This window comes from Ascaphus truei, chromosome 1, assembly GCF_040206685.1.
Source record: "Ascaphus truei isolate aAscTru1 chromosome 1, aAscTru1.hap1, whole genome shotgun sequence".
Classification (NCBI taxonomy): domain Eukaryota; kingdom Metazoa; phylum Chordata; class Amphibia; order Anura; family Ascaphidae; genus Ascaphus; species Ascaphus truei.
In genome coordinates, this window is record NC_134483.1 from 465,555,239 (window position 1) to 465,573,090 (window position 17,852).

General features: G+C 40.3%; 1 protein-coding gene and 1 long non-coding RNA gene across 3 annotated transcripts in view; one reads left to right on the forward strand and one right to left on the reverse strand.

Moving 5' to 3' along the window:
- LOC142463569 (uncharacterized) overlaps positions 1–17,852 on the forward strand; it is a 45,378-nt gene that overhangs the window by 3,107 nt on the left and 24,419 nt on the right. The window lies entirely within an intron of this gene.
- Positions 11,576–17,852, reverse strand: part of KIT (KIT proto-oncogene, receptor tyrosine kinase) — a 55,388-nt gene continuing 49,111 nt past the window's right edge. Inside the window, exons 17-21 of the mRNA XM_075566475.1 lie at positions 17,711–17,833; positions 16,324–16,435; positions 16,100–16,199; positions 14,247–14,352; positions 11,576–12,649 (exon numbers count right to left, since the gene is read on the reverse strand). Of these exons, the coding sequence (XP_075422590.1) occupies positions 12,527–12,649; positions 14,247–14,352; positions 16,100–16,199; positions 16,324–16,435; positions 17,711–17,833 (564 nt within the window). The 3' untranslated portion in view covers positions 11,576–12,526. The remainder of the gene's footprint in view (positions 12,650–14,246; positions 14,353–16,099; positions 16,200–16,323; positions 16,436–17,710; positions 17,834–17,852) is intronic.

Here is a 17,852-nt window from a genome sequence, read left to right on the forward strand (position 1 = left end):
GAGGAGAAAAGGGGAGGGAGAGGAGAGAAGGGGGGTGAGAGAGGAGGGAGAAAGAAGGGGGGGGATAGATCGATTGATCCGTGGGGGGTGATGTGAGATGCAGGGGGGGGTGATGTGAGATGCAGGGGGGGGGGTGTTTAAACCAAAATCATTACAAAATATATACACATTGTTTATTCAAAGTATGAGTTAATTATTATTTATTACCCCCACTTCTTTACACGTCTATTTTGTGATTTACCCGTAGAACATGTTATCCAGATAGGGGTTCCCCAAAATGTAACGAAATACTTAAAGGGTTCCTCCAAACAAAAAAGGTTGGGAATCACTGCTCTATACACACAAACAGACACTGCAGCCCCTACCTCTATACACACAAACACACACAGCAGGGCCTACCTCTGTATACAGAAACACACACTGCAGCCAGGGTTGCCACCTTCTATTGAAGGCTAACTCGGAGATAACATTTTTTTAGATCTATTTATTATATATTTATTTATCTTGCCTTTGGCTGTATCCTCCCCTCCAAATTCCGTCAACATGGCCGCGCAACGTCACGTAATGCACATTGCCATAACAACGAGCTGCTCCGTGACGTCACGCGGCATCAAGTTGACATGACAATGGGATGCATTATGGTGACGAGGCATCACGTGATGCCACATTGTCATGGCAACATGTAACCGCCTGACGTTAGTGTTTTGTTTTCATGGCAACGAGGAGGGGGGGAGGGGGGCCCTGACGTGATGTACATTGTTTTATAAATAATGTTTTAAAGTGTCCCGGTTTTTCATTTTGAAAATCTGGTCACCCTAACCAGGATTCAAATTGAGTCATCTTTAATGACACTTTATTTTGGTACTTTGATTGATGCCTAAATTGCAAGTATCTAAAGAATTCAGTATTTGGGATTTTGAATATTAATTGTAAATTAGGAAAGGGCTTGATGGTATTCAAATCCATCACATCTTTCACCCTACTGACTCCATGTTGCGGCCACGGATTTGGTTGTTTTTTATTGTAACCTGATGAAAAGGAAGATTTTGAGAATAGAGGGTACATCATGGAAAAGGGATTGGTTAAATTATTCCTGGATTTAAGAGAATCCTATAAATTACATGAGAAGGTTGTGACAGGATTCTTGTATATCGAATCTGGTCTACAGTTCTTTTCCAGACAGAGGATGTGCTGGAGCTCCTCGGGGAGGCAAATTGAGTCTCCCTTCAATTGTTTAATTTCTTGAAGGGCCGCCCTTCTTTTTTACGGGGAGTTCAGCCCTTTTGTATTCTGAGATTATGTCAAATGTCATCTATATTTATGTAGTAGCACCTTATACATACAGTACAAGCAAAGTATAATCAACATTATTAATTTGCGAAAACTCGCTGGGTGGAAGTAAGCGGTGGTATGGGACTAGGTTAATAGTCTGTGTGAAATTAAGAGGATGAGGTTAGTAAGGGGGATGGGAAATTTAATGGGGGTAATCTTAAAGCCACAGAACCAAGTCCTTGCGGGGTCTTCAAATTAAAGTCTCTGAGGCAGACAACCATACCAGCATCAGAGCTTGGGGGGAGGGGGGAGAGGGTGAGGGGGGTGCAAGTAACAGGAAGGTCCATAAAAAATCAAACTTACATTCAAATGTAAAATATACAATATACAACAGTGTAAATCTCAAGATGACAGTTACAGAGGGTGCAACTGGAGAAGGAAGACCATACAAACTGGGTGGCCTAACCTCTCAACCCTCCCATATGGACATAATAGTCTCTCTGGGATCAAACCTTAAGACCCCGAATTTTGGTGATGTGAATCTGGGATGTGTCTGAGGTGTGCGGTGTCATAAAGTTTAGTTCAGGTCAATTTCTTCAAATCTGCATACTAGTCTCTGACGACTTGCTTGGACTCTGGAGATGTCCCTGAATATGAAAGGAAATCTCTGCTGTAGGAGAGAAATCATTACGGATACGAGAAAGAAGAGATATCAAAGGAGTTGACATGACCTTATCAGGGGTAAGATCCCTTTAGATTCGAATAGCCAGATGGGCCACAGCTGAGAATCACAAAGGTCCCCACAACCAACGTGAGGATCAAATAGTCCGGGAGAAAAGAGGCAGGGTCAGGTCAGTAGCAAATGTGAATAATTAAGTGCGCAACAACAAACAATAAATACGTGATAAAGTGTAAGTGATATAAATGGGGTAAATATTGTGACCTTGTAAACTTGGAAGGAGCGTCTGCAGCTGTGGCACAGGGGATAGCTCAAATAACCCCTATTAGAGACAGAAAAAAGAAAAAACACAGCGCACAACGCTCATAGTGTATTAAAAATTATAATGTGATGCAATAAAAGGTGAGTATTAAGTGTACATTTATATAAGAATAACAGGCATTGGAGGGTTAATGTTACCCATACACCACTCGGGACGACAGTGAGGAAGTCTTCAGTGTGCAAACACACCATTCCTGCCGTCACGGTCACTTGCACCCAGGCTGGGTCTTGACTGGAAGAAGAAGAGAAACGGCGCAACTGCGCATGTCTGAAGAAATGAAGCTCCCGGATGTTCTTCTGAAAAAACTTTATTCAACACAACACAAGGGCTACACCGCAATCTCCCCCTCATTCCCTGATGAAGAGACCTTGCTGTCTCGAAACGCGTTGGATATAAGAACTCTAGCTGCTCTGCGAAATTTGGACTTTATATCACCCTTCTGCGGGTCATAACGCTGTCTGGGAGGGCTTCGACGCGCTGACGCTCCCGAGTGACGTCACCAACACGGAAGTACCGGATCGGAGTGAGGAACAGCGTGACTCGTGTTGCTGCCAAGACTTCCCTACCTGAGGACACTGTATGTTACTGTGAGCCCTGCTGAACTGCTGTCTACAACAGGAGCTGATTACCAGTCAAGACCCAGCCTGGGTGCAAGTGACCGTGACGGCAGGAGTGGTGTGTTTGCACACTGAAGACTTCCTCACTGTCGTCCCGAGTGGTGTATGGGTAACATTAACCCTCCAATGCCTGTTATTCTTATATAAATGTACGCTTAATACTCACCTTTTATTGCATCACATTATAATTTTTAATACACTATGAGCGTTGTGCGCTGTGTTTTATCTTTTTTCAGGTCAATAGCATCTGATCTGAACAGACCACAGCAGCAGTTTTAGGTTGTCTTTGGTCCCTGGTATCTGGACATGGATCTTTGAGGTTTAGGCACGGCATCTCCAGGATCTTGGGACGCTGCGTCTGGGGTGGACGATTTCAGGCCCAGTGTTTCTAGGGTTGATATACCCTCTTTGGGTGCGACAATAGCCTAAATGCGATCTTGTAAGAAATCAGTCGTTTGCACAGAAAACCCCATCTATATTTGATTTGGTTTACGCACAGAATGTTTGTGACCGGGCTGAATCTCACCTTTTGTCTAGCGTAGCTTGAGCCAGGTCTGGGAAAAGTTGTAAAGTGAAACCTTCAAATTGCGTTTGGTTTTGGGATCTGGAAGCTCTTAGGATTTCTTCCTTGGTTCAAAAGTAATGGAGTCGGACAATAATGTCACGTGGTTTGTCTGCCATCAGATTTTTGGGCTTTGAGGCCCTGTGAGCTCTGTCAGTTTGGAGCTGATCTTCTGTTAAAGCTGGGACAAGTGATCTAGAAAGTGGTGATGGATAAGGCCCGGGCCATAGAGGGGTGAGGAGTTCCGAGCCGCGCTGACGCTGAGGCTCGCCTGCTGAAATCTGCGCGATTTCATGCCCATGCAGGCGAGCCAGCGGGCGCGATCGGAGGCGGGGGGAGACTGAGGGAGGCGGGGCAGTGACGTCGCTGGGCCAATCGCCCGCGACGCACTGACGTCGACGTCACGGTGCCGACATCACGGCGCCGTGACATTGACGCAGCTCCGCGCTGATTGGATGTTTTCAGCCGACAGCGCGCTGAAAAACAGCTTGGCGCTCGGCTGAAAACTCCAGCGCCTCAGCACGCCTGCGGACGCTCGCGTGAGCAACCTCTAAAGGCATCCTCATTGAGGATGCAGGGGCTCAGCGCGGACCGTCCGCATGGCTCAGCACGGCCTGTCCTTCTATGGACTCGGCCTAAGAGTCCAGAATGTCATTGCTTATTTCCTCACATTCCTGATCCTTATATTACTTTGCCTGGATCTATTCTCAGCGTCTTCCATATTGTCCAGGATTGATTTAACCTGCGTCTGTAGTTCAGCAATGTCTTTAGAGTGTTTAGCCTGCGTGTGTTGTGGCTTCACTTTATTCATCTACTTCAATCATATGTTCTGTAATGGAGTTAATTTCCCCTTTAAGGCTTTTGTATAAGTGCTGGGATTCATTCATGTATTGCTGCTTTAAGTTCCTTTATATAGCCTTCCACATCTCTTTTAGAGACAGCGTGGGACTCACCCTCAGATGCCGACTCCGTCAGGGCTCCTCTCTCTCTCTCTCGTCAAGGAGCCGCCATCTTCCCTTGGTCTCGTGGACCACCTCTGGAAGAATTGTGAGGCTTCTTGAGAGAGGAGCTTTGTGGGTTTAAGAGGCATGGCTGGGTGGTCGGGACTTTCTGGTGCAGTTTGATGCCGGTTTCAGAGGATTCTGATCAGTGTGGGCTTTATTTGTTCCCCCTCCTGCATGGAGTGATTTCCCTGCGTGGTCATCTCCTGCATCACGCGCATGCGCCCCCCCCTGCCGGATCTCCCCCCCCCCCCCTTCTCGCACCCCCTTACCATGTCTCCTGCATTTCTGACGTCACAATGTCATGTGACCCCGCAGCGTCAATGTCATGGTGACGTGTCACCCGAAGCCGCCGGAGATAAGGTAAGGGACTTTACAGAGGCCTCACGTGCTCCCTCGGTATTTAATTTTAAAAGCCTTTGGGAAGAGCGCGGGGGCTCTGTAAGCATGAAGACCCCCCGTCCCCCGAGAAATCTTGCACATCCCCTCGGGGGTACACCCCCTGATCTAAGCAACATAAGAATACATTATTACCAGGACACCTGATATGTACTGTAGCTGAGGCTTTCTTGAAATTGTATTCTTCAAGATCTGATCCAGGTCATGGTGTGCGTTGTCCGGTACGATTTCAACTAGATCTATCAGGTTGCACATCTCCCGGTGTAAGCCCTCCAATACCTTTATACACACAGACGTTTTGTTACGTCACCTTTGTTTGAATGTTTGTCACATCTTGTTTTCCTTGGAGACCTTTTTAATGAAAACAAACCATATTTTGCAAACTATTCCACAGTGCCCTTTGTGCTTCTTGGCTTTTCAATGAGCTACAGTTTCTCCTAACTTCATGGTTGCTTGTCTCAAGAAACCTTAACTGAACTTTTCCTCAACAATCAAGGAGCTCTTTGCTTTTCTAGCAGTTTGCATGGAATAGTGAACTGAACACAACACTTGAGAACTAGTCTAAACTCAAATGTAATTAATAAAAGGGCATACAAAAGTATTTCAAGCATTTCATTTTTCCAGCAGTGCCCTTTCCATGACTAAAATGGGGAAAGAAACAAGCGGCGCAAAAAGAACTGTGAGTTAAAATGATACGATATAGTCCAGAATTAGGGGTTTCTTTGATGGGTGCCGCACCGGATAACAATTGGGTTCGTTCTAGGCCACTTAAGTAGTTAAGGAAAAAAGGGTTCGAAATGCGCACAGTCTCATCAGGTTATATAGGGGAAAAGGCACACAATTGTGTAATACTGTATGATGCAATTTGAGCAAAGAAGGTATTGCACTCCCATTTTATGAAGTCAAGCGGGCATTTTGGTTACTAAGTTTAACTTTTTTCCTGCGTCCTTTTCCTTTTTTTGGGATTATCCTGTGATTCCAGAACCACCCTTATAAGTTGGTTACTTTAACAACCATAAGTCTTTACACTTTCACATAAAATGTGAGTGCATATTCTGCTTTACTACTCTATTAATACCCATTTATACAGTATTACACTATCTGTGGTTTTTATCTGTTCCATTGAGAATATCCTGTTACCGGTGACTCTGTACAATACTGCGAATCCTACTGCTGTAGACGGTGTGCATTGCCAGAGGTGTCCTGTTAACGGAGAATATACATCATCAGTGTGGTTAAACTTAGTAACCGAAATGCCCGCTTGACTTCATAAAATGTGAGTGCAATACCTTCTTTGCTCAAATTGCATCATACAGTATTACACTATTGTGTGCCTTTTTCCTTATATACCCTGATGAGACTGTGCACATTTGGAACCCTTTTTTCCCTTTCCATGACTGCATGAGATCGTTAGTGTTTTTAACATCCCTTCTACAGTAACCCTCACGATTTTCATCTTAGTAGCATTAGAGACTTACTCTAGGGGTACAGAATATTGTTACACAGGACTATATATAAATAAGTTTCACGTTGGTCTAACTCAAGGTTCTGAAAATCTGTAATAAAACGTATTTCAATAAAAGTTTAACTTTACGGATTTCATTTACAAAGTTCTATTCTGTAACATTTTGTGCCAGTTATGTCTTACATTATTTCTGTTGTATGCCTATAATTCTACTTTACTGTGTTGAAATTATTTGAATGTATAAGAGGTTTTTCACTGCAACTCTCAATCCATATCTAAATCCCCTAAACAATTATAGAAAAAACAAGAAAGACACCGCTCACTGTAGGTAAATTGTAAATAAATGTATTAAAAACACACAATAAGCATAAGTAGCTTACAATTGAGTAAGTAAAAGTAGGCACAGCCCTGCATTCCGAGTAGCAGGGTGCACCGGGTCCCCGGATCACAACTTGCAGCTCCAGGAATATCAGGGGCATACACACATCACAGCAAAAGATGCAAGAACGTGATGATGTCAGTCGTGAGATACACTGCGTAACAGCAAATAAATACCGCAACGTGTTGTGCACGCTTAACATGCTTCATCAGGGTGTAGTGATATGCTAGTAAGTTCTCACATATATACCCAATGCAAGATACTTAAATCATTGGAAACTGTGAAGGTACATCATCTAATACACATGATCCCAATGCACCTAATCAACATAAGAATGCACAGATCGTCAAAGAAAAATCACTAGTTTCATTTGGTCAGGGAAAAGACCCAGAATAAATAATATGACTATGACACTGCCAACAGCAATGGGGGGGCGACTAGCACAACCATGTCCACTTTCCTACTACGGTGCGGTCCAAACTAGCCAACTGGTGTCCTGGCATGGGGACACAGCCCTCAGACGTTGGGTCCAAATGGAATCCGATTTGCTGAGCCCACTAAACACCCAGTCCATTCTATGGCTACCATCATCAGTGAGAAAGGACAAAATGGGTATCCTCTTCACAATAACCCACTCATTGAAATGCTGGGAATTATTCGCCATTAGAAAAGGTTTTATACACTCTGACTCTGCAATGACCTACCTATATAACAAGCCTGGCCTTGCCCTGGGTTTATCAAGATCTGGCTTCCAGCATTGGAGAGCAGCCGGTGTGACATGATTTAGGGAGCAGAAATAGCCTAATCCCAGTAGAAACATTCTTTCCAAAGTAAGAGAGAAAGAAGCATTTCACTTTATGCAGCCCAAAGGGCTCCTTAACAGAAAGAAACCAAGAGACTCCCTATCCCTATTCGAGAACATGTGCCTGGAAACACTAAAGGCCTAATCTCAGACCTCTATGACTCATTTACAAGCTCAATTACTGACATGGCCCCCAGCTTTCTCAAACAATGGGAGCAAGATCTCGGAGAGGTTCTGGACACAGTGACTTGGAGGGCATTTTCAAAGTCGTGGCAAAAAGTTCAATTTGCACCACGATTAAGGAAAACGCTTATAAGATCCTGTACTAGTGGCATTACATCCCCATTAGACGGTCCAGAATTTCACCTGATACATCCCCATTCTGTCCTAAACTAAGTGGTTTCCGGGGAACCTAACTCCATATGCGGTGGGTGTGCCCCAAGATTCAAATGATCTGGAGGGTGATCCACAGATGGATCCAGAGGATGACTTCTCGGTCATGTGCTTTGGACCCATGGCTATTCTAGCTGAATAGACCATCAGTCATGCTTAGTGGAAGTGAGAACAAACTCATTTCCCAGATAGCCACGGCAGTCAGATACGTGATTTCATCCCATTGAATGAAACAAACTGTGCCAACTCTTTCTCAGATCAAAGACAAAATATGGTTCGCTTGCAAGATAAACAATCTCACCAGCCTTGTCAATGACAATTACTCTGGCAGCCGTGGCTTGGTAGACCACCAAGATTAACATATTAATTTGATCAGCTCAGATAACCAAATACTACTATTTTTATTACTACATTGTTTAACTCTGATGTACAATAACTTTTTGTATAATGGCGGTTCTCACCTCTGTCTTTGTCTTTTGCATTCTGTATCCCCGCCTCCCTCCCTCGCATCCCCAATTTTATTGTCTGTACCCCACGTAATTTTTGAAAATAAATAAAAATTGAGTTAAAAAAAAATATATCAATGTGAAGATAAATACGAACAATGTGAACAAAGTGCTTATATGAATACAAAATGGTTAATAATTGCACATGACCTATAACAAAACACAAACCAAGGCCCATTTATAAAAAAACTAAATCATGAATACTAAAGAGTGTAAATATGAAGTGTGTTCATTAAACACAAATACTCAAAGAATATCAGAATGTGGATGTTATGTGCATCTAACAAATCAGGTGCATATAATAAGTTGAAAAATAATCACTGCTGATCGAGGAAGGAAAAGCTGTAGTAACTGTAAGTGAATGTAACTAATTAAATTGTATTGGGCACAGAGTTATGATGACAAATAATACATGTACATACAGTGAAATGGCTGATGCAAAAGGAAACATTGAAAGAAGTAAAAAAAAACATATATAAAATAATACAACTATTGAACAAATCATGTATCAAAAATTGTGAAATCTTTTCTTCCTGGATCAGCATGGATTATTATTCCCCTTATTACTTATATGTTGTTTATGCCTATGAGTTTGTGGCTCTAGTCCTGTGGAGTTATCTTTTGAAATCTCATATGGAAAAGAAAGCTTCTTACACAGAACATACATTAAAAAGAGATATGTATCTCAATGCATCCAAAGGTGCATCTTATCAGACAATACTTTAGACCCTTTTGTATAGTCCTAAATACTTATTGTTCATAAGTACAGTGCGTGGCATGTAAGCAGCACTGTTGCTATTGAAAAGTTTCCTGTCTTCCTGTGTGGTCTTCCACAGTGTGATTGGTTTGACATGTACAGTAAGAATGTCTAGTACAATGAAAACATTTGACCTAATGTATTGATGTCCTATTCTACAAATCTAGATGTTTGAGGAAATAGCCTAAAAAGCCTATTATAGACCCCCCCCAAAAAATCAGTTTCTGAAGAGGATTGTGTCAAAAACAAGCAATATCATCAAGAAAGTCTGATGGCGTTAATTTAATATTATTTAGACACAGGATGTTTTTCACATTTATCCACATTGGTTTGTGTGCTTTGTGGTCGATTCAGAGGAATTAAAAAATGCTCTGTAGAGAACAAGTTGTTCTTCAGCTGTTTGTCTTACGAACAGGGATGACAATTTTAAGGTTGCGCATGGGGAATAAAAGGATACCTTTCTTAAACAACAGCAATTAACAACGGTGCTCTTAAATCAATACTTGTAAACTGAGTAACAAATCATATAAAGGTGCAATCTACTAAAAGATGTTTTAATTAAACTAGAGAGAAACAAATCTTTTCAATTACTATTTTTTTCACCTAAATAAATCTAACAAATACAAACAGGTATTTTGGATGTGCTATAACATTCAATAAAATGATGTTGATAGCATAAAAGGGCTTGTGAAAAAGTAATATCAAACTTACTGAATGAATTATTATAGATCACATCATTAAATAATGTCATTCCACCACTACTCTTGCACCTCATACATTTGATAACTTGTACAATACTTACACATAATATTAAATACGAAAAAATAGTTAACATGATGAAATCTTTATTATTTAGAACTTTTCACTGCTATTTAACAAACAGGCAACTTATCCCAAATATTTTATAAACTTGCAACACTTACATATTTACACATATACAAAAATACTTTGGAAGAGTCAGGGAATTTTGCAAAGGAATTATTGCTACATTTTCAATATTTACATAAAATAACATGAAACAAAAGAAGTTTTAACATCCAGTCACAGTCAAATAACAGTTGCCATTAAAAAAAAAAAATTATAATAATACAAAAATATAAAATCTCAAAACCATTAAAATAAAAGTCTCCAACTAAGTGCCCCTGAAGTACCTCCATGTCGATGCTTTTAATAACTGGTTTATAGAACCGCGATTTGTCTAACATTACACAGTGGAATTTCTACTTAACCCCTTTGCCCTTCTAGCAACAAACAGGTCAAAGTGTGCACTCGCAATGATTACTTTTCTTGCAGCGGAAATGGCTCAACATTTCGAAAGGTGCAACAACAGCGGAGATAAATCCAGTGCAAATACATCAATGGGATGACGCTTTGACAAATGTAGTTCTCTAGAATACAATAAAAAGAATACCAGCTGACACTTCAAAATCTTGTGAAGCAAAAAAGATTTATTCAATGAACATGTCAAGTCAAGGCCTACGCGTTTCGATCCCGGCCTGCACCAAAGCGCGTATGGCTTGACATGTTTATTGAACACATTTTTTTTTCTTCATCACAAGAAGCTGATATTCTTTCTCTTCTATTCCTATATTTTTGGTAAATGATTCCGGGAAATTCCTATTGGCAATGGTGCGCCAATAAGGTAATGAAGTTGTTAGCTCGACTCCTGCGTTTGATTTTTGTTTCTCTAGAATACAAATATTTCAGGCAGAATAATTGTAAGCATTCAAAGCAAGTTTTAACATGATTTAGTTTCCCCCATGAACATGTACTGGGTATGAGTTGTAACGCTCTTGTATTAACCCTGAAAGCCATTTACAAGGATAATGTAACCTATATAACTAGCATACCAACCGTAACTATTATTGTGCTTAAGTGCCTGGGTATGCTAAATACGTACTATATGGTGTTCTGGTAGACGATATCCCAATTACCTACAGTTCTTTCTGTCAACAGACTGGGCTTTTATTTGTTGAAACGTTATTCATTAAAGGTGCTGTCCCACTGAGCAACATATATTGAAGTTGCTAGGAAGTGCAAGCACGTCCATATACTGAAGCAAATCTTTTCCCATTATTGTGTCATAATTTCAGATAAATGTAACCCCTTTACTGCCAGAGGCTCCAATCCATTGAATATGTGATAGGATGCATGGAAGGGAAAGGGTTAATATATTTGCAAAGTGCAAAATATTAATAAAAAAATTAACATGGAAACTGCAATGTATAGACAGTGTGAAACGGCTATTATATATATATATATATATATATATATATATATATATAGTTATATATATATATTATATATATATATATAGTTATATATATATAGTTATATATATATATATATATATACATATAAATATATATATATACATACATATATAAACACACACAAATATATATATATATATATATATATATATATATATATATATATATATATATATAGCCAATAAAGAATATCACTTGTGAGCACATTCACATGTCCTAAGACAGGTCTGCAACCCTGCCTTTCACCATTATCACTTAGAATACAGTGCTTCCACTGCAGCAAGGGATTCTGGGAAATGACATGCAAATGGGCACACAATGTGTCACCTTTTGCCTGAAATCCAGCTAAGTGAGACTGAACAAAAAGGGGGCTAAGTGAGACTGAACAAAAAGGGGTATCAAGGTCTCCCAGTGGCACAACTGGTGCAAAAATCAGCACCGGATTTATATATAAAAAGGAATTCCACAGAATTCTTATGCACTCATCTTGCACCAATGTTGTAGCCACGAGACTCTAATAAATATACCCCTTTGTTTTTTTTTCATAAGGCCATAGACAGACTACAGTTTTCATTTGACCTCTAATCTTTGTGGAGGCCTCTTCAAAGCTTCCCCCAGACCTGTGATGCAAACAGGCCTGCAACATTGCTCCACTGAATCGCAACAATTGACCGACTTCATTATCCACCCAATACTTTTGTTGAACATTGTTCAGGTCTAAACTTCCTATTTGTGCAGCAGGATACAACATTTAAACGGCACATTTTCTGCTTCTGAAAAAAAAAAACGAACCAAAACAAGTCGTTGTAACAGACAACGTCACTGCATCTTCCGCTCTTGCAGGGTGACAGCAATTAACCTATGACCCAAGCGGTCTGCTTCACATTGCTCTGAATTGCTGTAGTTGCCTCATCGGCAGTGAAGGGTCCGTCTTTGTTAGGCTGTAGTAGCCCTATTTATTATGGTGGTGTCATTGTAACATTACTTTTTCATTTAGTCCATGATAGTCTGTAGGAAGATGCAATAGAAGATAGCCCCAAGCCGCCTGAGCTGGTTAAACACATGATATGAGCTGCTGCAGGTTCCTGCCCATGCAATTTCAGTGGTCCCCATGTATCAGTAGTGGCTGAGTGGATGAGGTGCTGCTCCCCACGGAATTTATTCTCGCTGAATGATCCATAGCTTCTTGGTTTGTAATCACAGGGGAAGTGTTTGAGAACATCTGTGTGGGGAAAACGATGACACAAATAAGATCCCGTTTTTACATTTAATGCTAAAAATGCCATGAAAACTTTCTGGTGGCAGTGAGCCCTTGGCAGCCTGGGGGGGAGGGGAGGGGGGCGCAGTTGCATTTAGGCACCAAAGGGGCTAAATTGATATGCGAATTTCAGGCAAAGGATGTGAAGGGGCACTAACAGGGATTGCATATTGCTGTACAAATGTATCACCTAGGCCTGGGATGGCCTACTCCAGTCCTTAAGGGCTACCAACAGGGCAGGTGTTAGGCATATCCCTGCTTCAGCACAAATGGCTCGATCAGTGGGTCAGCCATTTTGACTGAGCCACCTGTGCTGAAGCAGGGCTATCAGGTGGCCCTTGAGGACGGGAGTTGGCCACCCCTGGCCTAGGCAGCTCTTGGCTGCCAAATAGTTGCCAGTAACGGTCCTAACTAGCAAATGTTCACGCTGCAGTGCAGCACATTACTGCTCCTGTCTGCGAGCTGCTTAGCATTTGTGCAGCTATCTTGTGGCTGCCAGGATTCCTTAATAAGCAGGAAAGGTTGCAATAAAAACGTGATGGTTACATCACAATAGTTTTATACCATGATATTATTTTATGCCAGTCTACCAAAAGATATTGCCTGCTCAAAAAAGTTCCAATGAGGTGGATAATTACAAGAAATGTAAACTTTATTGACACTAGAAATGATGCTCCGTCATTGTGGTAATAAATCACATAAGCAGCAAAATACCTCTGCAGAACACAGCTGTTCTGAATATACTTTAAAATGAAAAGTCATTTCCTGTGGCAATGGTGAGTTTTCATCGACGATCCTGTCTCAGATATTTTTCTTGTACTCTTTGTTAATAGATGTGAATTATTTAAAAGAATAACTGAATCCCAACATGGCATACTGTATGTGAGACAGTTATTTGTTTATCTTGTATCTCACATGTAAAGGGAGGTCCATGTAGTCGGTCAAATTAGTATATTATTTCAAAAGACTAATCAGTGCAAGCAACTTCTAAGAATGATCCAGTCACCCTTAGAATAACTGTCTTATTTATATGTATCTTGTAAAAAAATAAAGGTTCTGTTTTTCTTTGGTTATGCTGAATTCAAGCATCAGCTAGTAATATGGTGATATGTTTGACTAATAACCACCTCGTAATTTATTTGCAAACAAAGAACAAACAAAAAAAAAAAACTATTACTGTATATGTAGTTTTCAGGACTGACAAACAGTGTTATCCCCAAAACACATTAGATGAAGATTGTAAAAACCTTCCAAAGCTTTTCTTTACAATGGTAATGTTAAACATAAAAAAAATGCAAAAAAACTTGTATTTGTCTGATTTTTTAGAAAAAGGGGTCAAATAGGCTAAATTTAACCTATTTAAAATGTCCCTATCCGTAGTTCCCTTCTGTGCTAGACAGGACAGTCTTCTAAAAACAGAAATCGAGACACAACACTATTTGATTTGACCTCCTACATTGGGTGCGCTTTGGGATGCTAAAAAGGTTACAGTCAACGATACTAACTGCCTGTCCTTGCTCCATAAACAATATGGTAACGGTTAATGATGAAATGCACTTACATTTCTCTTGCTATCTGATAGCTGCTGCTCCACCATCTGTACAATTTGTTTAAAGGTCGGTCGCTTCAGTGGATCTGCATTCCAGCAACTTTTCATGATTTCGTACCTGCAAAAGAAATTCCTTTTTTTTTATTGAGGGTTTTGTAAAAGGCACACGACTGATTAGTATTTGTATAAATTATATCCACACACACATAAACATATGAATCAGATAATATTCTGGAGAGAAGATTAAATATTTCGTTTTTATATTAGACAGCAATGACCTCTCACCCCTGACCGTGAGCGTTCAAGTGAACAATTGTCTTTTGTCTTCCATTGTGTAACATAAATCTCTATTACAAAATTGTTACTATTACTTCCAGGTGAAATCCTGTTTTGAAATATGCTCACTACTTTCTACTAAAACATTAACCTCCCCCGCCGCATTTTATTGTCATATTTGCTGACCATCGGATTTTTAAGACTTCACGTCTCCTTTTTCTACTATGCAAAGTAGAAACTATGGGGAAGATAGATCCTCAGAAGTACGATAATTAGTGTACACTTAAAATAAATGAAGGATGTCCATCCTTCATTTATTGTGATTGTACTTTGATATAAATGAAATATTAATGAATATTGTTGAGTATGTATGGATATATATTATTGTACACCCATACTTTATACAATCATTATTACATTATATACCATATTAGTTCACACAAACGTATCACTTCAATCACTAAGAAACATAATATAGTTTATGTGTTTCAGACATTTATATGATCCATATTATATATCTTTGTATGACACATGTAACTTTTTTGTAATGAAAGGGTTAAGTCCTATACACATTACATTGCGTTGAGGCTATTCCAAGAAAAATCTCAATGATAGTCAGGGTCTGGATGTTGAGTAACGGCAGCTTTTGGTAGGTGCTGAATATCGGAGCCTTATTACCGTGCACTAACATTAACGGAGGTGTGAGGATCTCCACTGTTAGGAAAACCGCTCATTACCATATGATTTGCACATGAGTAAGACTAGGGTCCATTAAAATATAAAAATCCGTTATTTTTAAGGAAAATGCCAGGACATCGTCACGCTAAGCACCTTTGGGGATATGCGTTACGGATATCGATACACTAAATAAATTAAGATAACAGAACATTAAAAAATGTGCGACTTTCTGAGGATCTACCCCTTTGCACTATAAAATCTGGCCCAGATCCACAAAGCTCTGTTATTGACATTAACTTAAGTGCTAACGGGTATCTTCGAAGCTCACTGACGCAGTGATAAGCTGTAGCAAGACCATGCATTAATATAGTGGATGTTCATGCTAATGATAGCAAAAGGGGTATTCCCTGTGTCAACGCCTATCCAAAGGGCTCTGTTATAGCTAACAAAGGGAGAGAAAACTGTGCTCAAAAAGGAGCACGCCTGAGATACCTGGGAGATATGCTAATAGGAGTTATTACAATAACTTTTGCATATTGTATTAGCATATCTCCCAGTATCAGGTGTCTCTCTCACTGTTTTAAGGTTGGTTTAAGGGCTCTTTCATAACTCGAGTCATGTTAGGCTAACACGAGGTAGTGTTAACTTAACGTGGCGTGAAGCCTATTTTAATGAGATAACTGGCCGCCGTTCTTTTTTTGCGTTAACCTCAGGGAACATAAAGTCCGTTACTGATTTTGGTAACATGACGTTATGGGCCCTGACGTAGAGCTTTGTGCATCTGAGCCTAAAACGTTTACCCTAAGTGAAGCCACAGATCTGGTATTTTACATGTTGCGAACAATGTTACATCAAGCGCATTCTCTACAAAACTGTCCCATTAGGAAAAACAAAGAGTGGGGGCCTCTTACATTTCACTTGGCGTACACTCCGGGCTTTGCATTCGGTATCCATCCTTGATCATCTTGTAGAACTTGGAGTCTACTGGCATTCGCGGGTAAGGGCTGCTTCCTGCCAGTCAATCAAGCATTAATACGTAAGTATTTGATCCAGAACAAGGAACATGAATAATATGCTGGGGAAGTGAGCTCATTTAGTAACATGTCAGTGTTTAACCAAGAATAAAAAAATGTACCTAGAGAAAATATCTCCCAGAGGAGTATTCCATATGACCAGACATCACTTTCAAATGTGTACACACAATGAAAGATGCTTTCAGGAGCCATCCACTTCACTGGGAGTCGAGCCTAGAAATGCAAAGGATCGTAAAATCAGTTAATAAAATGTAGGTTCCACTGCTCAGACATACTACTACTTAGCAATAGATGCGCATCAACACCTTCTATGCCAGGTTAGAAATTATTCATTTAAACCAGTTATTTAAACTGTGCACTCAACAGGAACAATAACCAACCTGTTGATTCCAACATTATGGGAAGTAGTGTGTGCACAAATCAGTTCTTCAATAACATTTATGTTCTCTTTGAAACAGCATATTAAAGGAGAAATCCAAGTGGGCTGTTTTTTTTTAACATAGGATTGAAGCAGGGGGTCTCCAGAGCTGAACCCCATTAGTTTGAGCTCCGGGGACCCCGTCTGCTTCCAGAGATACTTACTTGAGAAGGGGGTGCCGGTATCTCTTGCAAGTGTATAGCTCCCGCATCACGTGGCCAATAGGAAGCCGCACCAGACGACGTCACGGCTTCCTATTGGCCTCCAGGAGCTTTGAAAAACAGCCATTACGTTAAACACAGCTAGCGGGCCAGAGCGGCTACCAGCCCCCTACGGAGGTAAGTATCTCCGGAAGCAGGGAATTCATGGGTTTCAGCTCTGGCAACCCTGTTTTAATCCTGTGTATAAAAAAACCACCAACTTGGATTGACGCTTTAAAATGAAGCAGCTAATATGTTGATTTTTTTGCTCTTTGATACTTGCAGACTAAGTTCTCATAGTGGGGGTTTTTTTTAAAATATATATTGGTCCATATTTAGTAAGCTGAGCTATTCCAGAATACGCCTGGGCTCTAGATAATGTCTTGTGGAATAGCACGCTTAGGAAACATAGGTCACGTGTCGTGATTCATCAAGCTCCGATGTGGGGTACTGCACCCCTCCGGCGTTAACTAACATGCAATTCAATGGCAGTTAACACCGGATTGGGTGCGATACCCCGAATCAGAGCTTGATTAATGTACCCCATTATATCTTCTTCTTGACATGTACACATTTTATGGTGCCAGCTTCACCACATATATTGCAGTCATAACCAATTAAAGGAGCTTGATAAGATTTTATTCCTCAGCGAAATGTACATTCCTTGCAATATTACCATTATGTACAAGACTATTCCTCTACTAGATCTACTAAAGTGTCAGTTTTACATATAATGAGATATTTTATCGCCAAATCGTTATGTACTCTACGAGAGAGTGTTTTGATGTGATTTTCTATCTTCTCAGGTTTTTTTAAGTGAATTTCAAAGTGCTTAGGAGCACTAACTGAATTACACCTGCTTGTACTTACATTTCCCTTCACCACATAATTGGAGTCATTCTTGATGTCTCTAGCAAGGCCAAAGTCACAGATTTTTGTTATCCGACCATGAGTGAGAAGTATGTTTCTTGCTGCCAGATCCCTGTGAATGCACTAAAGAAAATAACATGTA